This window comes from Dermacentor albipictus, chromosome 8 (assembly GCF_038994185.2).
Source record: "Dermacentor albipictus isolate Rhodes 1998 colony chromosome 8, USDA_Dalb.pri_finalv2, whole genome shotgun sequence".
NCBI lineage: Eukaryota > Metazoa > Arthropoda > Arachnida > Ixodida > Ixodidae > Dermacentor > Dermacentor albipictus.
Window position 1 is genome coordinate 82,540,120 of NC_091828.1, and position 27,979 is coordinate 82,568,098.

The following is a 27,979-nucleotide window of genomic DNA, read 5'->3' on the forward strand; positions in this document are numbered from 1 at the left end:
AAACTTTTACTGATGTCTACTGCTACCAGCAATGTGCCACTACAAAACAAATAGAGAAAGAATGTCACATTATCTCCACTTATCCTTAAGAATTATGGCTCTTCCCGCTTGAAGCACGTGGTAGAAAACATTCTAAAAATTTTAGTGCAATATAGCACACCAATGAAGCAGATTGGCACACACCTGCTTTGTCCGTGCCCTCTACTGCACTACGACTTTATTCAATATGTGTTGCTAACAAGGCTGAACCTCTAGGCTTGTCGTGGTACAAGGTGTCTGCGAAGGGCTTGATAGCACTACAAAGCTGCGCCACCTTTAATGGTCAAGAAAAGTCTTGCATAAAATCATTGGCGAGTACAGCAATGAGTTATCTGTTGTGTGAACAAAAGATACCCACCTTGCTACATTTAATAGCATACGTGTCTTTACACACATTATTGAAAATTGTCATTAAAAAATAAATAACAGGTATATACTTCTGTTCATTTCAGTTTGCAAATCAAAGAGCTGCTAAATATTTGCAGTTTTGAATGTTTTTTCTCGAAATGTTTATTTTTTTTAAACGATGCACACTTGCTGCCGAGAGCTTGCAGATATGATCAGAAACAATTATGCATTGTTTACCTGCCGTGGCCAAGAAATGTGAAGACAGCCAATGCAGTTGAAGGGTTACTCGAAAGGCACGGGTGCCAATCTGAGCAACTGATACATCAAAGACTGCGGAGCTGTAAGTGAGTTCTCACACCTTTCGGAAGTGCTACGGGTCTATTCGCTGGCTGATGCTAGTGACGATTTATCACTGCCGCTGCTGCGCATTCCCATTGATGCCCTGGTCACAGGATTGCTCTGGGGCTCCCATGCAGGTTGCGTTTGCTGGCTGCTCTTTACCACCGCGGTCGTACAAACTCATAACTAAGGCAACCACGAACGTGGAGCCGGTAAAACACAACTTTCCAAACTGAAATTACGGATTACTGGCCAAGACAGCACAAAGAAGGTGTTCCTCTATTCGTGTGAGGTGTACAAAAGGCAACTTTTATTTCATAATCATTGATAATTACGTTTCAAAGCGAAAAAGATATGACAGGTCATGTTGCAGGTTGCGTTGCAGGTCTGACGCAGGTTGTGTTCTTCACTGATATCGACCATGCTGCTGCACGCCCGCCTTTTTAAGACGGCTTCAAAATTCCCATTAACAGCTTTGTTGCAAAACCGTTCAAATCAGGTGTGATCCTTGTGGACCAGGGCACCTGGACAATGTTAATGAGGAACTGACCCTCCTTAACGTTCCAGCCATATGACTGCATCCTTTATTTTATATTTCGAACTGCAGGTATCTGTGCCAGCTTGGGTGAGCCAAGAAGGCACAGGTAGCTTCAAAAAGGTACCACCGCCTCAGGGCCACAAACCAGAAAAGAAAAGAAGACATAGGGAAAAAGCACAAGCAAAAACAAAGTCTTTGAACAGGTTTTAAATAAATTATCAGCCCTTGTTCAGGTGCAGGGTTGCATTGCAAAACGCAGCAGTACGAATCAAGCCATCCTCCAGCGCATCTTCTGTGGAATTTTAGGAGCAGAGGCTCTTGTTTCTTGGAAACAACCCGTTGCAAACAAAAAAGGAAAGGGGCTGCAGCAGTGAAATTTGGGGTAGGAATGAGAGAGCACAATTGAAAGAGAGGAAGAAGTAAACAAAGGAAGAATAAAAGGAAAGTAAGTCCAAGCCAACGCAATGCAGCTGACAAAGTTGTTTCCTATTGCGGCAGGCCACACATCTCACACGTGCTGCCGCTCTTGGTGTTTTGGAAAGTGCAGTGTTGACACGTCCATGACACAGATGACTGGCCTTCTCTGTTCTCGGCGGTCGTGCCTGCAATGTGGTAACGTCTTACTTAGCGTGGTAAGTGAACAGTGCAACCGTAGAAGAAAGAAAAAAAGAAAGAAAGAAAGAACACATACAGAGATTCCAACCAGTCCCCAAGAGTTGTATTGAAACAACATGCACCAAACACAGACTACGAGAAAAGACAGGTCCTTAAGATTCATTAACAGCGATGGCAGATGGTAATAAAGTAGCTCCAATGCTACTACACCTAAAGCTTTGCAAATCGTGTTCACAGTTCGAACATCCAATGCAATATCCTCTAACGCTGAGTGTACCTTGATCAAATTTCTCTAAATATTTTGAAATACAGATTCGAAATTTACCATGAAATGCATTACTGTTTTAGTTAGCAGTTAATTGCACTGCCCCCCCCCCCCCACAAACAATGCGGAGACATATTAACTGGAACAGTAGTGCATTTTGCTGCAGTTTTTGAGCAACAGTTGAGTCTCCTAGAAATGAAGTTGCATCCAACGTGAAAGCACATTTCTTACATCCACAGAGGTCAAGGCAGCATCACCACTAATCTTTCACTTGTGTGTCTTTTCTGGCTTATCAAACCTACTCTCAGGATAAGAGTGACTATTTTGGTATTAAAGAAGGGTACTTCACTAACACAGCTCAACTTATTTCCCTTTAGCATCCATTTAAAGCATAGCATGTACAATGAGGTCCACATCAATTTATCCTTGAGGGCACCTACTGGGTGCTGTTAAATGTTTATAACACAAGCTAAAGTGATGACAGCAGTATCAAATATGAACAAATCCTAATAACCAAAGCACCAGTCTACTGACATACCTGACACTGAGCAATGGCAACATTCAAAAGAACATACTGAGCATTTTCCTTCTGCTGATCAAAGTGTCTCCCATTATATACAGAACCACCTGCGAATGTACCGATGCTCTGAATTAATAATACCAGAGCTATAGAGAGCTCCTCGCGTTGTATCCAGAACCATGCTCCGAATACCGAGGCTTTCTCCTCTTACCCTTCAAAATTCAGAGAGCTCAGCCACCAGACGAATGTACTATGCGAGAAAGCCAATCTCTCAATGCCCACGAGATTATACAGGCACGCAGCATGACAATGGGGTCATACTGCTAAGCAGACGACAATGGAGACATACACTAAAATTTACCAGAAGCTACACATAGGCAGAGCAACCTTGGACTGAGTTCCGGTGGTCATGTGTTCGGGCGAGTTTTGCTTTGGAGGAAAGATAAAAGTTGGCCTAAATCTGCGTGCTTTGTTGCAAATGACATGTAAGCACATAAGTGTGGTGCTGCTACGTCGATGCGGCATAAAAAAAATATCAATATATTCACATCTTTTACATTGGTGCCATGAAGTGGCACACTCTTTTGACATTGTTACGTTCTATAAGGACTTCACCTGCTTCAGAAACCTGTCTGTATAAACTTGCCCGAAGCAAATACTCAACTGGCACCCTTTCACCGTCAGAGAACTTCCAACAGCAGGACTGAGAGAGCAGGACGGAACTTGTTCGCTACTGGAATTCATTTTTCATAAACGTCACTCAACATGCGTAAAATTGTAGAATGAGCCCAAATTTGTAAACTTTATGGAAAAATATTCTGGAAAGTTAACAGGTATGCACTCGGCTTGTTCCGCAGTGAACCAGTTCGGATCATGTCTTTTATGTAAAGATCCTTCGCATAACGCGACTAGGATGCATGAAGTTAACAGTACACAACAAATTCCTGTTCTTTTGCTTTCATATATGACACTTTATTTTTTGGTCGCGGGTGCAGGTGGCAAGGAAATTCGTTCTAGTCTTCACACAGTGTTGCTTGCTGTGTATTAAATGGAGTACAGTGCAGCGAAGTTTTTCAAAACCATATATAGAGTTTAAGCATAGCACATACCTTGTAAGATCTGCTCAAACGTCTGCCACTGGTCATTTGTTGTCCACTGCCGGGCCATGTCCTGGTTCTTTGTGCGCACTGCCTCTAGAAGGGGCACCATGGTCTCCTGGTAACCCAGCACAAGGCGCAAGAAAACACAGAAAAGAAATGTGATGTCAATGATAGGAGATGAATGAGTACACAATACGAGATCAGACAACAAGATGAGGCACAGTCTACCAGTTTCTTCAGTTTCAGTGAGCAAAACAGCGAGCAAAACAAAGTCTCGTTAAGTCCACCCAGCTACACCTCATCTTGCATAGAACCGAGGTGATTAAAACCGGTTTATAGCCAATGTGAACACTAAGAAATTGCACACAAGCTTTGCTATATATAAGGCTGCTTACCAGACAATTATGTTAACTTTGGTTAACTACATGTGGTCATTCCAATTAGTATTCTGGGATGTTTCTGAAAAGAGACTTTGTCGGTCTATGCTGTGCACTATATCTGTGCAAAATTTAAGCTCACTAGCCTAATCCCCACCTGAAGCAAGCACTTAAAATTGTTGAGCAAGTTGTGAAATTTCTGCAGACTCTAACTAGGCACAGCTGCAGACGCGGGAAATATTACGTGAAACTAATGCATCAAGTGCCGACTCAGCTACAGGAAACAACTGTGCCAAAGCCATCGAAGACAACTGTCAATCTAAGTGAGGTTTTGCTTCACGTCTTTTTGGCCAAAGCAGCTTCATATGATGCGTCACTCTTCACTGGTCCACCGGTAGTCTGCACTCTGAAAGCATTTGTTTCTGCCTCACTATTGTCGTGTAGTGCACGGCCAACCTGGAGTAACACATGGCTGTAAGTAGTGTTACATAACAAGGCCATGCCGGGCATTTCCTTTCTGCCAATAAGCTAGCACAGGTGTCCACACCGAGGCCACAGTGGATGACTGCTCCCACAACACCCTCCCCATCGCCGAGTCCTACTCCATGAAGACTTCTGATGCATTCACATTATCCACAGTCCAACCACCGGACCCAACATCAAAACCCATCTGACTCCACAAAGACAGTGTTGCTTTAAGGGGGGGAGGTGGCAATCGAAATGGTCAATTTGGTCCAAATTTTTAATTTTTTGTTGCTTGTTGAGATCCTTGGACCTTTCTTTCTTTTTTACCTTGTGGTGAAATACAACAAAATGTGCAGCAGAAATTGAGAAAACAGCACTTTCCTAGTGTGCCGTCATCAAAAATTGCGAGAAAAATCTGGCTTTGGGAGGTGCCATCACTCCACGGAGCAAGCGGCATTCTATTGACGCAGCGCCGCCAGCTTGGTACCACCGCAGACAGGAGAGATCAGAGCTTAAGGTAGCTGCAGTGGTGTATTTTTGCACGCAAAACTAAAAGGAAAAAAAAAGCAATTGTGAAAAGAAAAAATTACCGTTGCAATTCATTACAGCAGTCATGTGGGTGCATGGAGCACTCCAATTGGCCAACACAGATTTGAATCAGTGGCACACTTGTTTGGTGCACATTTCAGCAGTGGCGAGATGTGCTTTTCGAAGCGTTTCCGAAACTGACATATCGATATCTGCCTGGTTATCTTGAATTTCTTTAGTTGCTTTGCCCTAACTGGCAAGGATATGTTCACTTTTCTTTGCAACAGAGAAGCTATTTCTAAGGGGCACAAAGGTAGGTGAGCTTGTCAAGAGATGCTGTAGATTAAGAAGAGCTTGGGATGCAAAGATAAAGCTACCTATTGACGTGAACACAGCCAATCGTGATGGACCCTTGTGTGATTGCTGGCTGTGATAAGACTGCAAGGCATTTGAGGACCACCAACAAGCTGCATGATACTGCTAAAAAAATGCCATGGATTGCAATGAAATGCAAAGAAAACGTAAGAAATGAAAGAAAACCTCACTGGCTGGTAAAGAACTGCTGTCCTGGCAGGTTTTAGGCACTCTAAGGCTTTCTTGTAATGATTCTCACAAACGACACCTTAGGCAACGTTTTCTCAGCTCTTAATTTTTGGGCAGTTGCTGTCACTCATCCCTTTGGCATTTTGCAAATAATGAAGGTAAAATCGTCCTGTTTCATGCATATTATTTCTGAAGCATTGAGGAGTGCTATAAAACTGTCCATTCTTGCATACCATAAATATTTTTATACTTCACCTTCTGCAAAAGTAATTTGTAAGGCAATACACATAATAAAGTTGAACAATCATTTTCTTATGCCTAGTGTGCAGTAAAAGATAAGCAAATAGCTTTAAAGCACAGAACAGGCCATTGTGAACATTATGACACGAAAACCAAGAACAATTCCAGTCATGTTAATTATTTAGTTGGGGGATGACAATTAGACGATGCCAATTGTTGTAAAATAAGAAACTATAGCAGTTACCTCAGAACTGATTTCAGGTCTGATATCAGCATAATAAATTACATACACATAGCAAACTTCATCGAATATTTTACATAAATAACGAAAATAGTTCCATTGCTGCCCCCTGCCCACCTATATAAAGAATGCATTCATGGCGCCATACCCTGAGTGGCACCATGTCCTGCGAGGCCAGATACAGCAGCAGGTGGAAGTCAGAGAAGGCCTCAAGGGCATTGTCAGTGCCAGCGTTGTTAGCAGTGAACTGAGACAGGTGTGTGGCCACGGCCCCCAGGTCCTGGATGTGTCCCTCTAGGAGGCGGTTTTCGACGGGGAAGCGCTGCTTGCCCGGCGCCGCGCAGAAAGTCGGCTCCTTGGGGTCTTTGGGCGTCGACACGGGCACGTCCACCAGCAGGTACTCGATGGGCAGCGGCCTTGCCAACTGGGTCACCTCGTTACCGTAAGAGTCGGTGTACTGCAAAGCCGCGAAGGGTGGCAATGATTGTTCATCCAGTGCCAAACAACAACGGAGTACTTAGAAAGTTGGAATGCCAAAATGTTGTGTAAATAGAAATGCCAGGTACATGGGCTAAGCTGCTGACTCTACCAGAGGACTAATTTTGTGCAGAGGTCACAACTGCTGATGGATGCCTTTCAAAGGGGCTGTCAACATTTTTTTTTTTTTTTGGAGTGGGGCAATGCCTTTGAAATTTCTATTTCAAGGACTATTTCAGAAATATTTTGCCAGAAGACATACTTCAATGCACTCAGCACAAGCAGAGTTATTGGAAATCAGAGATCACCCATGATCCCCTTCTTGGTGCCCCCATTACTTCTTCAATGCCTTGCACTGCGAAGCCTACGGCGGAGCCGGGCGTGCCCATCATGCTCTGCTTACTGAATGTCACTGTGGTGTGCAGTTCAAATTTGATTTTAAATGTTCACGGAGACACCACTACTTCAGATTTTGGCACATACGATGCGCCAAACTCGGAGGCTATCCCTCAACTTACAGTGGAGTTCATGGTGTTTCATCCCTTTGCTGTGCTACAGTGTACTAGACAGCTGCATGCGGTTACTGTCGTGAAGTGGCAAGTAGCCCGTTTCCTTCTGCACTCATCTCTACGACAGTCACAAAATTTCCAAGGCAAAACGTTGTCTTTATGTTCACTCGTAATGAGCTTCGGCCAAGACGGCGACACACCTCGAAGGCGTGCAACTCAAGAAGCAAACGACCTGTTACAGTTGGATGTTGGTATTTTGGCAGGATCACCATGCACCTGGAGCCCCGTCAACTACAGAGACCTGTGAGGGCAGGGAGTTGCCCACATCCAAATTGCACATTTAGAAGTGCTGCCAGTAGCTCAACACAAAGCAATGTCAGTCAAGGCGCACAAGGAGGTGCCAGGAGTGAGCATGCGCTGGCATGTATATGTGTGGCCTGACTAAGTTTTGAGTGGTTCGGGGCATGCTGAATGTTCAAAACTAATCAAAATTAATTAGACCAGATGGCTATGACTATGATATGATTATTATATGATATGATATGACTATGATAAGCAGTATGGCTATAGTTTAGCTGCAGTGCGGGCAGCTGCGGCCAAGCATGAGCAGACGATAGTCAGCTTGTTCAGAAAGTATGCAGTTCTTAAGTTCTTAATGAAATTTAAACTGCAGATTTTCACTTACTTCAGCCTGTTTATTAAATTGCGTCAATGAATATACCCAGTAACAGTAGGAAGAAGGGCGCTGATCCAAATGCCCTTCTTGATGGATCTTATGGGAATCTGCTACAGCGGACATTCGTTAATTCGAGTCCGCTTAATTAGAATTTTCGGTTAATTTAATCCCAAGCAAAGGTCCCAGCTGGTACTTGTGCATTTATATGGGCCCTAACTTTCGTTATGTCAATCCTAATATAGACTTTTGTCAGATAATTTGAACTCCACAAGCCAGCATATGCATGCGCCTGGCCCCTATGGTCACCCCAATAGCGACCTCTTTAGTGGCAGCGCTTGTCTCGGCAGAGTTTAGGCGAGAGTGAATGCGTTGAACACGCGTCATGTCCCGTTGAAAATGCTTACTTCGGGCCCACGCTAGGAAGGCTTGCAAGCAATAACAGTAGCTCACAATGTCTGACTATGGTATTTACCTGATTCTAACGTTCGCATTTTTATTTTTATTTTACCGTAGAAAATGGGGCCGAAATGCGCCTTCACAGTGCTCATATGCCTTTGTCGCATAACACGGCTGTGTTGCGGATAAGCCGACTTTAAATACCGCGCGGAGAAGCTGTTTTGGGGAAACCTGTCGCCATTGTACAATACATATAGATCCTTCCCAATTTTTGATGAGAAAACACTGAGCGTGTGTTAAAGCTTACCTCTTGTTTGAAGCTAGCTGCAGTGTCGTCTGCTGTGTTGATTCTTTATCCTGTATGGCACCGCGACCTCACGGCATAAGAAATGTACTCCAAAGGCAACTTTTGTCCTCGTTGATGATATTACAGGTCTCATCACAAAGTAGTCTGCATTTTCTTGAAGACCAATGGCAATCAGATGATCATCAAAATATTATCATGTAGTGCTGCATACACCTAGCTTAATGTTAGAGCTTCAATTCATCGTTTTTGGTTTTGGTTCAGCTTTGTGAAAAGATAAAAGCTGATGTGCATGGGGATGAACATAGGGCCTTGGGAAACTATACAGTCTGCGTCCATTAATTCGTTCCTCAGTTTACTGACAAAACTGACTGAATTATTTGGTTGGTCGAATTAAACAAGATGCAGAAGAGATGCCAAAACACATTGCCGATTCATTTGGCAGTATGTGTGTGATTCTAACACACCCCCAAATCAAACGTGTACCCACCTTCTTTGTGTTTAAAGTAGAAAAATAATGCAGAAATTACATTATAATTTCTAAACAAAGTAGAAATCTAATGCACACCCGATTTGTTTTAGCAAGAAAAACGGGCAAGGGTCTAATATGTGCTGCACGATGGAGACCGGTTTTCTTTAGTCAACATCGCTGCACACTTTTTAAAAAGTAAGCTTTACCGCAACAAAGCCATGTTATGCGGTAAAGCTTACAAATGCCGCAAACGCGGTTATGTTTTTGTATCCGTTTGCACCGCGCAGGCCATTTTTGGCCCAATTTTCTTCGAAAAAAGTTCACCAACTATTATAATATTCCCTAATGAGATCTGAACGCAGCGCTATACGTGTTTTCATTTCGTGATGTTTTCATGTCGGCTGGTGCGGACAATCTGTCTCGTGCGGCACAATGCCAACGGAGCGAAGTGTGCCGCGACTGCCTCGCTAATCTGGAGATCGCAAGAGCCAGCGCGTGGGTGACGTGTGGGCATGATTCACAGCAGCCACAGAATACAGACCTCCCAGACGACGCACACTACTTACTCTGGCACCATCTCGTAGTCATCGTCCCTGCACTGCTCTTCTCGCACTTTCGTCATACCCTTCTCTGCTTTCCCCCTCATGGATCTGCTGAACCCTCCTCCCCACTCTCCTCCTCGCATTGTTCATCCTCCGCTGTGCTCCGCATTCACTTTCATCTTTTGCTGCGCTCGTTCACTCGGTTACGCCGATGCTCACCGCAGGAACATGTGCCTAAGAGCTGTGCTCTACAATGAGGCGCTCCTTAGAATCTGTTAAGTACCGTAATCAGACATCGTGACCTACAGTTATTGCTTGAAAAGCTTGACCGGGCTGGCTTAAAATAGTTTTTAAGAGAGATAATGTGTCTTCAACACATTCACTGTCTCCTAAATTTGACCGAGACAGACGCTGCTACTAAAACAGTCACTGCTGGAGTCACCTTAGTGGTTGGGCACGTGCGTGCTGTCCAGTCAACTTCGCATTATCCAGTGAAGGCCAATCTTAGCATCGAAAAATTTAAGTTTGGGTCTGTAATACTGCATGGGTGCTGGCTGGGACCTTCGCTCGGGATCGAATTAACCAAAAAACAAATTAGCCGGAGTTTAATTAATAGAAGTTGACTGTACTCTGCTTTATACATAGCAGGCAGTGCTGTGAAGGCTAGAGAGACTTCCCTAACTGCTTGCATTTGCGACTACAGAAAGCGCAAAACATCTGAATAAAAGATATCGGCACAGTCCCCAACCGATAATTCGAACAGGGACCGCCAAACAGTCCGAATGATCAAGAGTCTGAAATACCAGATTTACCGGAGAAAAAGTCACTTTACGCCACATGTGGCCAAAAAGGGGGTGCCCTATTCTCAGATCACTTTTGAGGGATACTTTTAATTTTGTGTGACTAGCGCAAGATGCATTGGCATCTATGAACGACAGCAATGTTGGCCCAGTTCCAAGCACCCTACCGTATTTTTGCACGTATAACCTGCACCAAAATTTCAAAAGATTTGACAGTAAAGTGGGGGTGAGAATCATATGCAAATTTTGCCAGGAAGTGTGGCTTCATAGCAGTGTGATGCACACTACCATGAAGCCACACCTCAGGGCAAGGTTCCTCAGCATTCAAAGTTTCGTTATCTTTTAGGGAATCCCACCTCTTCCCCACCCCACATATTGACTCTCCCTTCTCCCCTCTTTCCCGGTCACCCATTGTGCTCCACAATACGTGTCACCATTTTGCGTTTAGTAGACAGTTTTAGTTTAGCGTACGCAACTATAGCGTACGCTATACGCTATAAGATAGCGTACGCTAAGCAGCGCACGTTTTCTACAATTTTAGCTGGCCGACAATATCTTCGGATCTCTGAGGCCATATTCCGTCGTTGCGGCTATTTCGCGCCTGTAGCGATAGGTGGCGCTGACATCTCGAACGTTTCTTTCGTTAGGCTTCGACTCGTTCGAAACGAGAAGCGATCTCGAAAACACCACGAAGTTATCCATAATACTCTGTCGTCGAAGCGGCCTGAGACTAAGCGAAAGCCGTTTACACAGTCATTTGCTACGAACGAAGTGCATTTTACAAAAGCAACGCCAAATTCAATTCGAAGCGGGCAGCCGGGATCGCCGCCATGTTTCACGCAAACTCCGCAAACCCCGCAAAAACGCTAACGCTAACTCGTTTGCGTTGCGTACGCCCGCTATACCCACTATTTCGTTTAGCATTTAGCGCATGCGCAGTGACGACCCGCTATTTTTTAGCTTACGCAATGGAATAGCGTACGCTACACTAAAACTGTCTAGTAAGTACCGTATTTACTCGCATAATGATCGCACTTTTTTTGTCAGAAAAATTGAAGCAAATTCAGGGGTGCGATCATTACGCGGGTTAAATTTCCCGGGAAAAAAGAATTTTTTTTTTTCGTCCGCGTTTGCTGCGGGATGCGAGATTGCGGGTGCGGGACACCAAAACAAAAATGGCGGCTAGCGGAGCGAGCCGAACGCGCCGAATGCGATTTTTTTTTTTCTTCTCGTGAGTACATTACGTGCATTGAAACAGTTTCTTCCGTATTAGTGATGAATAATATCGTTAACATCGGCAAGTTTGCGGCAATAACGTAGCCATGTCCACTTTGAGGGGACAGAAATAGGTGGGCGCGCTTAGCTGCCAGTGACAGAAACACATGACGGGCATGCTGCGGAAACTGCGGCATCTGTCTTCACTACTTTCCGCTAATGGTGGGCGAATATCTTAGCTGTGTTACAAGCGTCGGCGTATGAATAGGGTACACTTTTAACGTATCAGAGTAAACGTGGCTACTATCATTGCCGCGCGCGATTTGTTGCGTGCTCACGAGTGCAAAAGCAGATGAAAAGAATCGAAATGCGCCTTTATTGTTTTTGTTGACATCAGCCATTATAAAGCCAACCCATAATAAAGGCAAGTTTGGTTGTACCTCATTTTGTCATGGAAGTGCGGAAAGTGATGAAAGTAATGAAATGAGGCATCTACTTAAGAATGTTTAGTGCGTGCAGGCCGCTTGGCTTGTCTTGAAGAGTCGTTCGCGTAGCATTCGACAGGTGGTAAGCGCGATCATTATTCGCTAGACTTAGCACACGACATATCGCTGCGGCAAGTTCGGGGTGCGATCATTACGCGGGAAATAAAAAAAAATGAATTTTGACGACAAATTTTAGGGGTGCAATCATTACGCGAGTGCGATCATTATGCGAGTAAATACGGTAAATTGCGCATGTTGCACAGGCAAGCTCATACGTCACCCATTCCCGTGGCGCTCCCTCAGTCTGCGCAAAGTGCCTCGCGACACAGCGGTGAGCCACATCACCGGTAGAATTTTCGGCTCAGTCACATTTGCTCCATCACCACTGCCGATACGAGGGCTTCTCCGTCCACGAGGTCATCCACTGTTGTGCGAGTTCTAGCTGCGAAGTGATCCGATTTACATCAGATATTGTGTGACTGATTCGTCTGCGATAACGTCCAGCGTGTGAATCCATCTTTGTCAGCATTGCCGAAGAATAGGGGAACAGAGCCGCTGGCCGAAGATACGATGTGGACGAGTCGTGCATCCGCGAATTAAGACTGTTCTTGCGAAGATTTGAGCAGTGTTGTATGCAGTTACTTCCACGGATTATATGTGGGGTCATTTCTTTTTTTCTTTCTGGGCTGTGGTAATTGGGGGTGAGGATTATACGTGGTGGCAGGTTATATGCCCAAAAATATGGTGTATCACAGTGTGACAACGTAGCCTCCCATTTACGCCTCTAGTGCTACTCACACTAAGTATCACGAAATTGAAAGTATCCTCCAAAGTGATTGTCCGAGAATACAGCCCAAATTTGCCTTATTTGCTATGCACACATATGCTTGCCTTTGGCCTAGACGGGCTGTGGCCGTGATATTTTAGCGATGCCTTTTATGTTATTCCTTTTCACGCTTAGATGACCGGTGGATGATGACCGGTGGATGATAAGAGTGGAACAGAACTCGCGCGACAAAATGGGGCAAATCCAGCTTGTCGTGCGGTTCAGGTGGCTACTAGATTAACTAGGCTTTGTTAGTTTCGGTTTTGAGAAGGTTGCGGTGATATGGCCAACGACCATGCTGGTTACATATCAAAACGAAAATATCGCTGTGCCTGCTCGATTCAGTGGCCAAATTAGGCACATGGCCAGTCGGAGTTTAAATTACCGCACAGCACGCTGTAAGGTGTCAGAAATTTCGGTCATCCTTATACATCAAGTCTATGGGGGCAGTGGCTGCGTTATGGAGCTGTCCAAACAATCAAGCATGTCCGAATTATCGGTTGGCAACTGTATATATGCATTATGCAATTTGATGTGGCATTAACTTTCATACTTTTTGTAGCGACATATTTTGTATTTATATCTATGACGCATTTATTACACAAAAGGCGTGACAGATCTGGAACCATTTACCACTAAATGAGCGTAGTGACACATTTATGCTAACAGCAGCCAAGGCTTGCGCTCGCGAACAAAACATAGTGCATTCTATACTGGAATCACAAAGGTGTACAAAATAAATCTAATTTGATGCAACCTTGTGTTCACAAGTTGTTGCAATATATAGACTAGTTATTCTGTATAAAGCACCATACATGAAAACGACTGCCCAACAAACACACTGAGTGAGATGTCTGCGCCCACACTTATTGCGTAGCTTCCACAGTGTTGCCTGTAGAGTGTGAAATTGGAGTACAGTCGAACCCACTTATATCGAACTCACAAAAAAAAAACACCTATCAATTCGATATAGGGCATAATTCGATACAAGCCTGCTGAATAATTGGATGTCATAAAAGCACACACCATTTATAAAATCACTTTATTGATGAAACTAGCTTAGTTTCGCATGAAATAGCCCTGCATTTCTTTCTGCTTGGGCAATTTCGCTGCCTGCGACGCACGCACTTCTCCACATTGTCTAAGGAGTAGGAGCAGCTGAGGCCGCAACCTTCCACATTCGCACAGAAGCACCAAACTAATGCGAGTGCACGAATCACCTCAGATGATGTCAGCAAAGAATCGTCATTGCTTTCCTCATTGTGCCCACTATAACTTGTGCTCGGTACGATGTCAGCAATGTAGTCTTCGTTTTCGGGTTCTCCCGTTGTCGCGACACCATCATCCGCACTCACAAACTCGTCGACCGTTGATCCGTCAACGGCTTCCGGAAATTCTGACAGCTCTCTCCAAACTTCGGCGACACCGGCAACGGCTTTATCGCACTCATCAGAATCTTTAGTTACCACCAGGCACATGGAAGCCGCCACGTCTCAAGCAAGTTCAGATGAGCTACTGATACACAGCTGCATCGACGTCGCCGTGCGTAGAGCGCCACGGGCATTGCGTCGTGAGTTTGTCCGCTTTAGCCCTAATTGTCCCCTTCAACATCGTGCTGACAGTGCTCCTCGAAATCTCGCACGCTTCGGCGACGTCCGACTTCTAACCGTGTTCAAATCGATTCACGATTTTGAGCTTCACGGCGAAAAGCAAATTTTGTCACTTTGCGCTAGCCATCACGGCAGCACTGCAAGAGAAGGCCCACAAGGCGCAGACACAATGAACCAGAAAAGCAGCGAGACCTCTTGCACCACCTTGTACGACGAGGGCACAAGAGCCTCCGATTGGCTGCCTGAGCAAGCGCTGTGGGCAGGCCAGGATCATTTATTACAAGGAGATGCCGATGATTCACATGACACGGCACGGTCACGATAAGCAGAGTGGGTGGATGAAGCTGCGCCAACGGGTTTCTCTGCCGCCACAAGGGAAAGCCAACTTCTGGGGGCACTTTTGCACCGCTTGACATTCGATATAACGGGAGTCACTGCTATTTTTGTTCAAAGTAAGCGTAATTTTGCTATATATACTCGCCATAACTATACTGGGTTCAGAAATTGTTCGATATACAGGATAATTCGATGTAAACGGGTTTGATATGGTGGGGTTCGACTGTACAATGGAGTATTTACAGACGCTTTGTGGATTACCGCTCAGCCCATACTACTGTGCTGCCGGTGCATAGACTTGCACATCATTGAGGCGGCACAGCACACGCACGTGCGCGCACAGAAGCACGCGCACACACACGCACACACCTTGTAGAAGACGTCAGGCACGTACTGGGCGTTGGAGGATTCTCGGACGTAGCCGAGCTCGGGGGCATCGTGCGTGGGCACCAGGCAGTTGTCCCGCACCAGCGCCATGCACTGGTTGGACACCTGGTAGCCCTCCATATGCACCCTGTGCTCAGAGTCACCTGTACACACACGCGATACAAGAAACACGAGAGATGAATTCCACTGGTCGATCTGGTTCACACTCTTCTTGCCCCGTGGTGGAGGACTTGTTTTTCACTGGTTAATTTAGAGAGTGCTTGCGCTTTGCAAAGGTCATCTTGTATTAAAGCACAACTGCAATGAAATTTGACTTTGGCTACACTGGCAACACATAAGCAGTATGTGCTATTGAAGCAACCTTGGCAAGGCTGCGGGGCAGGTAATACAGTAGAACCTCGCTGTTACGTTCCTCACTGCTGCGTTTTCCCGGCTGCTACGTCGTTTTCATCCGGTCCCAGCATAGCTTCCATAGGATACAATGTATAAGGAACCCCGCTGTTACATAGTAGCTGTGAAAACGTTCCCGCATGATACGTCGCAACTTAGCACCCCGCACCCAGCTGGGCTAAACTAGGCAACGCGTTCCAACCGGCATTTTGGCTTTTGACGAGTTTTGGCTGGGCTTGGCTATGGAACTCGCTGCAAGAAGCCGCACGCCAGTTCGAGAGACCGCCTCTAAGTGGCCATTCGTGAAAAATGCTCTCACTATCATCACTGTGATTACGGTCACCGCATCGTTGTTGGAAACGGAGGAAGAAGGAAACTCAGGAGAGGCCTGGACGTCACTCTTTGTGAAGCTAAAGTGAAAGCGGAAGTTGGCGTTGCTCGTGGCGTTGTTCTGCCTATCGGGCCAGCTCTCCTTTTTTGTTTACATTTCTCCCACGGCGCGCTGCGTGCAACCGGGCTGCTCGGACGCGCGCGCTCCGCAGTAATACTAAACAATCTTTAGCACATTAGCATGATTACGCCAAAGAGGGCAAAATTTCCCGCGGATATTCCTTCGTCCGTTGCCATTGCCGTGGCGCAGTGACGATGAGGAGCACGAGCCGCATGATGCCGGGGAGTGGCCAAATCCTAGCTTTGGAGAAGCCGTCACGGCTCTGGACCTCCTCCGCAGGTACGTCGCACCTCACAGCGACGCTGACAGCAATGCGGCCTTCCAGGCTATTGAGAAACGTGTGGCGATTTCTAGCGAGCGAAACAAACGGCAAGCCACCATTACACACTTTTTAAAACCCTAAGCGCACTCTGTGGAAATAAATTGTCTATAGTTGAAGCTGCATTTTTTCATTCATTTTCAGAGCTTTCCTCACTGTTGCGTTTTCCCGGCTGTTACGTTTTTTTCCCCAGCCCGGTGAAAAACGTATGAACGGGGTTCCACTGTATCTAAATTTTTTTTATAACTTTCAAATAGCACCTATGCAGACGGCGTAGTCATGGTTAGCAGGTATGACACAAATCGCAAACCAAGGTGACCATGCGTAGGCGCTGCACTGTTTCACAATGTGCCTGCGATTCAATGGCGACATTTCCTTTAGTTTCAGAATCAAGAACGTCTCTTCTTGTTGGGTTTTCGTCGCGCACATGCTCATACTTCAAGCATAATGTTTTGCATGGAGATTGCTCTATATCCACACTATCTGCAACCTAGACTTTTACGCAGTCCAAAACTTAGTTCCACTTGGCCTACAACTCACTCCTTAGCACAGCAAGTTACTTTACACAGCTCTGCACGAATACACGTACAAGCTAGCCTCCTCCAGACAGTGCTAGCGTGTTCTAAATGACACTCTACTGGATCTGCCTCGGCAATCATACTGCAATTTCCCACGGAAGTTTCACGACCAGACAAAGAAAATGAAAATGAAAAAAAAATATTACTGAGGGACTCTGGTGCCACCTTAGCGAAGCGCTCGGATGAATGACCCCGTGTGGCTGCTCAACACAAGAGCGAGGACAAGGGAGCAGTGGCCATGCACAAGTCAGTGCGCGCTGCCACCGGTCACACTGACCTGTGACGCAGACTGTGACAAACTTGGAGCCAAAGTAGCCGTCGGGAGACAGACGGCAGGGATTCGGGTGGCTGTTCTGAAAGTGGCCGGCCATGATGCATTCCTGTGCGCTCAAGAAGCAAGACTCCTGCAGGGCAGAAGAAAAATGGCCAACCATGACGTATCACTGTTGGGCAGGCGCAGCGGTGTATCAATGAGTGTCTAACAGAGCACAACAGCAAGGTGAAAAAAAAAATGCGCGGATGGGCACATCATATTTTGATAAGTCCTGCATAGTTTATTGTAACCCAGAACAGCGTTTTCGCTTGACTGTATAGGTCACGGAAATGCAGTATGATTTAGTCGGTACGAGTACACCGTATATTTCGGTTGCAAGCAAAGAATTTAGATATTTAGAGGGTGTGCAGGACAGCTTTTGATGAATGGTGCTTTGTGTATGATACATGATGTTTTAATATTTGTCTCTTCAGATTTCTTTTCTTCATATTTATATCTAACTGCTTTTCGCATTAAACTTCAGTTAAGTTAGTGTCCCCATTTATTATGTACTACCGGCCACTAGGAATAAAAACATTGCCGCTTACATACAGAAGTATATGTGAGTTAGGCGAGTGGTGCTTGTGCTATGCTATGTGTACATTATGTGCACGAACAATTTCACTCATTAAGCATGTAATTAACTAAAATGCACCAATGAAGCTTCTAAGCAGCAATGTGGGGGCATGTTATATTGCAAAATTCAAGCCAGCTAGTAGGCAAAGCATAACCATTTGCCAGCAACCTCATGCCTTGCACCACTTTTCGAGAAATATGCCCAGAAAATGTGTGGCATACTGAATTGATTTTCAACTTAACACTTCAACCAACTGCATTTTTCAACAGTCCAGCTAAGTATCAACTACCAATGGAGCTACACCATATCCAAGGTTCTGGCAGTGACAAGCACAAAGCTACTTGTTTTGTAAAAGCCACCTGCTCTGCAGCCTTAACTTTACACAGCCTATCTTGAACAATTATGTAGTTTAAGATGCAGCGTATAATGAATTAATGTGCTGCACAATATCGACACAGCCGATTATAATTGCAATTAAGTATTGTTGAAAGGCTCACAATAAAAACAACATACATTCCATTAAATGTTTTTCTAGATGGTTACTTAAAAGAGCACATACATACAAAAATGTCTGAGAATAAAGGTGTTTTCATATGAATTTCCTCATTTGTATATATATATATATATATATATATATATATATAGAGAGAGAGAGAGAGAGAGAGAGAGAGAGAGAAAATGGGGAAGAGGTTGTGTCTCAAATGAAGGCGCGTGCTGTGGCCCCGCTGCCAAGGAAGTCATGAGGCCTTTGCCGCTGTGAGAGCCAATCAGTCATGAGATGACGAGAAATGCAGCTTCTGCAATACTTTTGCGCAATAAAGAAACAGGATTTGCTCATTCATTCAGTAAATAAAAGCGTGCTCACATAGTAAGCATTTGTTTCATTGTTTTCTGGATAGCCTTGATAATTTAACATTTGGTTAACTCTGTCATTATTTTCTGTAGTGCGAAATCCAAATTAACATGGGTTTACTGCATAAGCTGACTATAAGAAGAGAAAATGAAGGGCACGAATATATATTTTTATTTGAATTCATGCCGGAATCTCGTGCCTGGCACGTCATATATAATGTCATGGATTTCAAAGTGTTTTCTCTCATATGAGCCATTTTGGCAAAGTGAAAATTCTGGAAACTTGCTAAGTTCTGTTTCTGGCTCATTTGGGATGCCATATAGTCTGTGTTTGCTAATAAAACTTGACTAGGCCCGAGCACATCCTGTAAAATTCTATGACACCATGGGCCAATTGGTGCAGGACCGCATCGCTATGCGTGTTTCGTTCTCGCATCTTTTCTGGCTTACCAAGCTTCATCTCGCAGTAAAGGTATCTTTTTTGGTATTGTAGAAGGGCAACTTCTAACGCAGCTCAACAATAGTTTTTCTTTTAAGTGTTCCTTTAAGTGCTAAAGATAAACTCCGTCAATTAGTGTCTAGTTCTTCCAGCACATTGTTAATACACGCATATGACGTCTTCGAGCACTTCTAGTCACACTGACAGCTTCGCTGTAAATACTTGCAGTGCGACGATGGAAGCAATGTGAAGATCTAGCAATATATTTATTCTCTATAAGGAGAAGATGTCCATACTATTAAAAATGAAGAACAGTTTCCTAAATTCCTGTAATGATTCCTGTAAGAACCACAATCATCTGCCGTGATGGCTCATTGGCTATGGAGTTGAACGGCCGAGCAGGAGGTCGTGGGTTGGATCCCCAACTGCCACAGCCGCATTCCCAACAGGGGCAGTATGCACGGACGCTCATGCACCATGCTTCGGATGCAAATTAAAGAAAACACTCCAGGTGGTCAAATATTATCCCGGAATCCTCTACTACAGAGTCAGTCCCTTGGAATCCACTATGCAGCTTCGGAATGATAAACCCCATAATTAGAGGAATCGCAATTTCTCACCAGTAAATGCCTGACTGCAAGAAAAGCCTCAACTGAAAACCAGACGCGAGAAGTCGCAGTTGCTACAACTCTGACTGCATACTTTATCTAGACGTGGTAAAGCAGACCACCGAATTTCTATCAGATATTTCGGAAATGTCCACATGCTGCAATCAGGCCTCTCTTCCGCACCTATGGACTGTAGCACCTAAGGCTGGCTACGCGACTTAGTGGGCATGCAAAGAGCCTTCAGATGATTTGTGACAATGAGTTACGCATTCAGCATGGCAAATTTAATCATTAGAAATGTCACAAGCTGCCTACAAGATGCAGATTTCCTGATAAGAAGGTTTCAATACATTGATGCTATGAAGCCCAAACACAGTTCCATGTCAAGAAAAATTAGGCCAACTTTTTTACATTTATTTCTGGTAGAGGTGGGTGAATACCAAATTCTTAGGATATGAATTGAATATGAATAGTAAGTATCGAATATCAAAAAGTAAAATGCAGTTGCATGTATTTATAGCAGGAACATTTATTTAGGTATAATTAGACACCTTGCATGTACTGACTTGTGCAAGAAGGACAGCTTTACAGGTACAAACAATCAGTTTTAAACACTAGATCACCAATTCATCAATGAACAACAGTACAGATGTCCTATCAACCACTTTTAGAGCCTGGTGGCAAACAAGCCCCCCCAAAATTAATGGTTGCAGTATGACTAGCTCTCCAAAAAGCCACAAATAAACGACTGCTTAAAGAACAGCAGAAGTTAACTAAAAAGGAAGAAAAAGCTACTAAAGGACTTGTCTGCCATAGACATGAGTAAATGAGTAAGGGAAAAATCAGTGGTTCCAGCGTAAAAAGTAAAACTGCTATATGACCAGACTGCCTGAAACACTAAATGACAGAATACCGAGCAAAAATTACAGGTTGTCATATTGGTTTCCACCGCAAAACCCAAAACCAGCCTTGGATTTCTCATTTTGTTTCTGCATGCCTTCAAAAAATTTTGTTGTTTCACTTCTCGGCCTGCATTTACAAAAAGCACTTACCGTACACTAGAATTTTTTGTAAGAGTGAATTACAACCAATCCTGATGCTGCGCATATTATAAGCGAGACATCCCTTACAAATGAAAAGCTTTCTGAATTTGGCCCCCGATAAATTGTGATACCTTGTTTAACAGACATACAGACACTAGGTTGTTATGAAATATTTGGTAATTTTCTAATATTCAAAAATATTGAATAGCTATAAATACAAATAGTTAGTGTGAAATGTTTGATTCATATTCAAAACTTTGTATATTCTCCCACCCGATTCCTGGCCATGAGAGTACAATTGTACAAAAATAAAACAATACTTATTTTCAAAAAATAATTAGTAAGATAGTTTAATTAATTAATTAATATGTGGAACTATCCACAATCGAGGACTTACTCTAGCATATCAGAGACACTACTATAGGCCAAGCATTGCTTCCTGCACCTAAATTTGCAATTTTGAGGCATCAAACACAGTGTAGCAAAAACAATGTGTTGCATATTATAAGGTTAAAGGGGTACTGACACCAAAATTCCAACTCAATATAACTGGCAGTTTACATTGCTGTGAGCTCATAGGTATGATCTGTAATGTATCAATAGCAAAACGCCAGTAAGAACACATTTTAATTTAATTTTAAGTTCATGTGAGCAGCGACTCGGATAGTGCAGCAGCACATGCCAACCTTTTGTAAACAATGCTACATCACGAGTTTCAGCGACTAATTTTGGTGACATACGTCGTTATCGGTTTGTCTCCCCATTCGGCAAACGTTTCAACACTGTTTGAATTGGGTGTCTTGCACTGACCGCACATGAAGTGTACGTACGCGCGTGCACGAAGCGTACGCACAGACTTCTTACCGTTTACGGATTGCCAGGTTACCGGTGCCATGGCCGGCAGTAGCAAAGCTGGTGGCGACCTCCTGTGACAATTTTATTAACTACAATGCATTCTTCTTCTTTTCTTTTTTTTTTCGTGTCAGCGTTATTATCGATGAAAATTCTCCTAAAAGTATGTACATTATGATTATGTTGCTACCAACGCTTTACACAGCAGTTAGTTAGAATATGCAACTTGAAGTATTGGTTTTGTGCACTCTCTGGTTAGACAATGGATCACCAGATGTTGCTACCAGCATTGTTTTTCCCGTACATCTCCACGGTTACCCAGCAAATCACAAACGGTACAAAGGTTGGGGACATGCTAAAATGTGGCTAAACCTTTCTCAAGTCGGGTCATACTGCGCAGGGGACTTCTGTCCAACAAAGCAGTATGATGGTGCCGGAATGCACAGGTTTCCCACCATATTAGCAGACAAAACAAGAGCACAGATCAATTGGTAGATGGTGAGCTAGTGTGCGCTCAGGTGATCACTGCTGTTTATGAGCGTGCGTTCTACGTCACATTCTCCTCAAAGTCGAAACCATGACTGGTAGTGAGACACCAGCACATAGCTAAACAATCCTCGTACACTGGAGCAAAAGAGTTTCTTTAGCAAGATTACTGGGTCAGTAGCTACTGATTAAGCACAACAGAGCCTAAAGCATTTTGTGTCAGTACTCAAAAGGCTAGACATGATTTTTCTTTTTCCCGTTGTTTGGCTTAATTTCTTATTAAGGTGCATAAAATATATATTTGCAGATGTCAAACACAAATTCAGGCCAGAAAGGGTCTTTAACAGAACCCTACTGTACACAAGAGACCCACAGGGGGAGAAATCAAGACTCACAATGTTTCGGAGGTGCTTGACAGTTCCCTTTTGGAGGTCTTCAGGCACAAGGTCGGTGAAGATCCAGCCAACGCGAACCAATCCAAGCCGAGATGCCAGCTCATCCACCAGCTGCTCCTTCTCGTCTGGCAGGAGTTTGATTGCATCTGGCGTGCTCTCCTGTAAGGTGGACACATGAAGTTCAGTCAATAAAACGACGCTGTGTGCATCATAAAAGAGAAATTGGTCTTCAGACGAAGGTGGCGTCTTCTACGACAGCCACTGAAGTTTGCTGAAGTTTTTTCGGCCTCATCCTCCCCCGCCCCCTTTACGAGTTCTGGCAGCTGCTGCCTGTCTAAGTGAAGTGTACAGTAGGATCTAGACGATATTAATCTCACAGGGCAGAGCAAAAACTAGGATCACACAACAACGTAAAAAATGTAGGGAAATTAAGGGGGAGATGTGGCAACAAAATGGCCGACTTGCTCAAAATGTGACTTTTTAAAAATTTGTTTTCCTTCAGCCGTCCTAAGACCCTCCTTTATATTAGGAATAAATGTGCAGCAGAATTTAGAAACAATTGCACTCCTTTAGTGTGCTGTCTTCGAAATCCGGAGGGCTGTTGACTTCTGGAGGTGCTATCGCATTACTGATCGTGTCAGCGCAGCTTTTCGTTGATGCAGCTCCACCATCTGGTATCTCGGCATCACCATAAACACGAGAGATCAGAGATTCAGATAGATGCAGTACTGTAATTCTCCATCCAAAAATGAAAACAACAAAGGCGAACGTGAAAAGGGACTAATCGCGATTTGTTACTACAGTCACGCAGCATTCAGGAGCGCGCTCCTGTTGGCTGATGAGAATTGGAATCACTGGCGCACTTTTTTTGTGCACATTTAGGCAGCAGTGAGCTGCACACTTTGAGTGTTCCGAGACAGACATTTCAAGATCTGCCTGGCTGTCTTGTTTCTTCTGTTGCTCCAGCCTAGCCTGATGGTGATAAGGGCACGATTTGTGCAATATAAGGGAATGTATTTACTTTGCAGCAGCGAAGCAGCTTCGTATTGTGCAATCGGATGGGCCTTGCTTCTAATCCACAGTTTGTTCTCTCTGTTCCAGTATATGCATAAACACGGCCATGTTTGCACACTCACCTGCGGGGGCTCGTAGATGGCAGCGACGGTGGCGCGGATGCCCAATGGCACGTCCTTGTGGGGCTCGTAGCGGCCGTACAGGAAGCCTATCCGCTGGTGCATGGTCTCGCGCCAGAAGTCCAGGAAGTGCTCGACGATGGTCGGGTTCTCAAACATGACCATGTCCACGTGCCGGTACACCTGCCGGTTCAGCGTCAGAGCATTCGGCTGGCACTTGGTGCAGATGCCCCGAGGCCACGGCGCATGGTCGCGGCAGCCCGGGCGCAACTTGCAGCTGATGTTCTCTAGTCCCGCAAACTTGCCCCTGCAAGAGAGCAAACGATGCAACGAGCTACGTTTCAATCCCTGCTCAGTGACCATAACGTTAGCATGACTTGGCACGCTAATCGGTCGCACATCCTTTGGGCTGCAGAACGTGACAGACAGGGCCCTGCATAAGAACACGGCATGTGTCTTTATTAGCGGTGCTCAAATACCGAAATTTCTGAATTCAATAAGACTACTTGAGACAAACAACCTCCGTCTGCGTGGCGCTCAAAATACTTCACGAACCAAATCAGAAAGTTGTGCGACAGTTCATTGGTTAAAGTGTCCAGCTCATAACTTACGCATTGCTCTAAGGGCATGAGTTCAATCTCCAGTAGTAGAAATAGTGGGCAATGTTTCGTTATTGTTCTTTCTTTCTTTCTCTTTTTTTCATGTAGCTTTGCCCCACAGCGAGGGTGAAGCCAATAATGTGGAGGTGGCTTGAAAACAATAATGACAGCATGACAAGGAGGATGGACTGGTGAACACAGAAAAAGCAGTTTGTGAGCAGCGAAAAATAAAAAGAAAGTAATAACGATGAACTGGATCAAAGGCTTCTTTTAAATTAATAAGAATGAAAACGCAGATTGCTATGGACAAAGTCTATGCTGTGCAGCACTCACTTGTCAAGGCCACCGGTGATCTTGCGGAGGTAGGAATGGAAGGACAAGTGCTTGATGCTGTGTTCCCGCATGTAGTTTTCGTCGTAGGGCTGAAATGAATTAATAAGTAAACAGATGAATAAACAAACAAATAAACAAATAGAACTAGAAAAAAGGAACACTCAGGTCAGCGAGAAGGCACATTCGGTGACTACTGATGAATGCGGCTGAATCAAAAAGTGTGCAATCAAGCAAGGACACCTTACCTCCAAGGGAGTACAGTGGACGCATTTGGCATTGGCCCCATGATGACAGCTTGAAAAAAACAAGTGGGACACACATGATTAATGGTAACACATGCTCAAGGTCGTTTACAATTAACTGCAGGATACATGAAAGATTGCTTGCTAAATCCACCATTTTGATAAGCATGGACCAGTGTAATGAATATTCATTCATCATAAATTCGTTACCTGTAGATGCATTGCAAAATAATAGAAGGGAAGAAAAAAATGTATATTTGTGGTAGCGCGAGTGCTGTTTATATACTAATGCGAGAAACATTTGTGGCAAATTCTTGCTTTACCAAAAGCAAAACAGATGGCGCCACGTCTAGGTACAGTTACAAAATATTTTAGACGTGCCTACTGAAGAAGTTAGTTTGTGAGAAGATAATTTTAGTGATGAAGCTCATGTTTACATAAAATAAACATTTTTTTATGCTAGTACTTTGAAATCGAAACGCCTGCGAGAATAATGGCCTACCAGATTTTCAAGCTATAATATACGCACAATCACATGAACTGCATTATACTTGAGAATTTATTGAAGAAAAGCAAAAAACACCTGAGCAAAATTGTTGGCCAGCATCCAGATCACTAGCTGCACACGGGCTGAAAGCTTCACGCAGACACCAGTAATGCAAATTTGCAAACGCTGCCGACAAAGTGTCTCGGGGATGCTCAGCGCCTGACATCGCTTTGCAAGACCTTTCACAGACGCTTTCATGCCCTTTACAATTCATTATATGAAGCTTCGATGTTGCACTCTTGTGAGCAGCGTCACAGGCACTTGCAGGAGCTGTACATGCGAGGTGCTACATTGCATCTAACAAATGAAACTTGAATTGACCGCTCTGCCATGGTAAATAAAATTTTGCAGTATGGCAAAGCATCGTTCATGCTTTGCAAATCACGTATTTCCCATGGAGTGGAACGGGAGGTGTGTTGCTAGCATAACCTTTCCTCCTATCATTGAACTTTCTATCTTTCTCTTAAGCACGACCCTTTTATGGCATACTTGTCGATGTAATACAGTTTCCATGTGACACGTTCTTGGAATACGCAAGTTTTGTAGACAATGGGTAAGCTACATAGTGAGAGACAAACTTGTCGTTGCAGGTTAGCGTGTGCTACCGTTCGGCAAACAGTTAAGCAGTGTTCCCGCCAGGTATGTACTAACGTGTTTCCACTGTATGTAGTTTCCTTGTGATACATGTTTGAAATGTGCAAGTTTTTATAGACAGCGCTGTGGGTAACAGTGCAGTGAGCGTTCACGAGGCTACTAGTCAGGCATGACACAATGCGAGCTTTCTGAGCAGTTTAGCTCGGAAGGCGAAAAAAGCAAAATACAATATCTTTCTGTTTTTGTCCCCCACTTGCCAGGAGGCATGCAAAGGTCATCACGGCTAAGTGAAACACTCACAGCTTGTCATCACGTGGTCGGTCGATCAGGCCGGACTGTTTCGCAAGAAAGACGTCCACCTCGTCTTCGGTGACAGCAGCAGCTGGAGCAGGACTGGCACGCCTTTCTATGGTGCCATTGCCAACATTGACAATGCCACCCTGAGCAGCTTGGTTTGTCGGTACCAGATACAGCATGTCGCCATGTCTGGTGCAAAACAGCAAAAAAAAAACGGTTGAACAAGCAGTAAAGAAAATCGGTATCGTTGCTGCAATAGCAATATAACTGAACACGGAAAATGCACCAAGAGTGACACGGCCATGTAAAAAGGAAGAGTCTGAAACAGTGCTGAGAAAAAGAAAAGCCAGACCAGTGCACAGATTATTTGCAGGGGAGCACCGTTGGTTCTCTTGAGTGCACTGAATGAAGGTTACTGATGCTGTTAGCGCCTGTCACACAGAAAGCTTTAACTGTACTGAAGTAAGTTAACTGTTGAAATGTCTGTTCAATAGAACAGTTCTATTTGGCACAAGGATTAAACGCGACCAAGAAGCACAAAGGAATACGAATAATACACGTAAAAGAGTGATAAAGAGGTTAAGGAAACAAAGGATTCATTGCCGTAGAATGAGCGGAAAGGGTGTTGTAACCCAGGTCATGGTGTCGACGCGTCAGTGATGGCCGTTGAAGTTCAGTCAACGAGTGCGCTAGCCGCTTGGCGACGTGGTTGCCTTCCTCTAACATTTAATAGAGGTTTAAAATCGGTGGTTCGATAGGTGCGGGCATCCATGCGGTGAAGTGGGTAGCGCGCACCAAAACAATGACGACATACCGCAAAGAAAGACTTGCGCGTTCTGTACATTTATTATAATTCCGCGGAGATCCTTAGGAACGGGAAACTTGCGTTTAGGTCGAGAACAAACTTCGCGCTACAACATGCTCGCTCGAAAGATGCTATGATCGCCTCGGTTTGGCTGACTGAGCGAATATACACACAACTCAATATCGGCTCTACGTTAAATGTCGAACGGACAAAGCGGAAAAGTATGGGGTGACTTACTTGAAACCGTGCGCGGACAGCCGGGTATTTTGCAGAGGTATGGGACTCGATTTTTCTCTGTTTTTATAGACGGTGAAACACGTCAAATCGGGCAAGTTGAAGGCACTCTTTATCTGTGAGAATAGAAAGGGCGATCAATTCTTTTCTTTTTTTGTGCTGCAAAGAATGTTGCGCCAGGTTTGGCACATGATATCCGAAACAATGAGCCTTGCTACAGCGAGTGTTGTAGTAATTAAAGGTACCTTGTTGTAGAGAACAGCCGCCGTTTCCCCTGCTTCGCATTCGACTCTCTTCGTCCCTTCCGGAGATTGGACACGGAGTATCTGCAAAAACGCACACGCCGACAGATGAAGTCACCGGCTTAAATGTTAACACACTCAACGACACCAAAACAACACACGGCTGGTGCATTAGCGCTTGTATGAATTAGCTGAGTAGGTCCGTCCGACTATCGTACAGACGTTGCACGTCCTTTGTGCGGCCAGGTAGATCTAAGCACTGACCATTTTAGTGAACGGGTATCAGGCACGAGTCCTGTAGCTGCGAACGACGGTTTCCCCGCAGGAGGCGAAGAGGAATCAGACGCGGCACGGCGACGTGAAGACGATGAATTTCATCTTTTGCCTCCGCTTGCCATTGCGGCCATATTGTTGCTCTCGGACGCAGACGCTCAGATGTTTGAACGGTGCTGCCACC

The 27,979-nt window shown here is 44.5% G+C and overlaps 1 protein-coding gene across 1 annotated transcript; it reads right to left on the reverse strand.

The window, feature by feature from the left end:
• Positions 1-1,014: 1,014 nt before the first annotated feature.
• On the reverse strand, positions 1,015-27,962 carry Npl4 (nuclear protein localization 4). Its single transcript, XM_065427692.1, has 13 exons — positions 27,787-27,962; positions 27,526-27,606; positions 27,284-27,396; positions 26,245-26,430; positions 24,807-24,855; positions 24,562-24,650; positions 23,633-23,936; positions 22,497-22,655; positions 17,209-17,335; positions 15,176-15,336; positions 6,307-6,615; positions 3,774-3,879; positions 1,015-1,866 (listed from the first exon to the last, which is right to left on the reverse strand). Exons 1-13 carry the CDS (start codon positions 27,787-27,789, stop codon positions 1,751-1,753), a joined length of 1,803 nt encoding a protein of 600 aa, XP_065283764.1. The 5' UTR covers positions 27,790-27,962; the 3' UTR covers positions 1,015-1,750.
• Between the last annotated feature and the right edge of the window lie 17 nt (positions 27,963-27,979).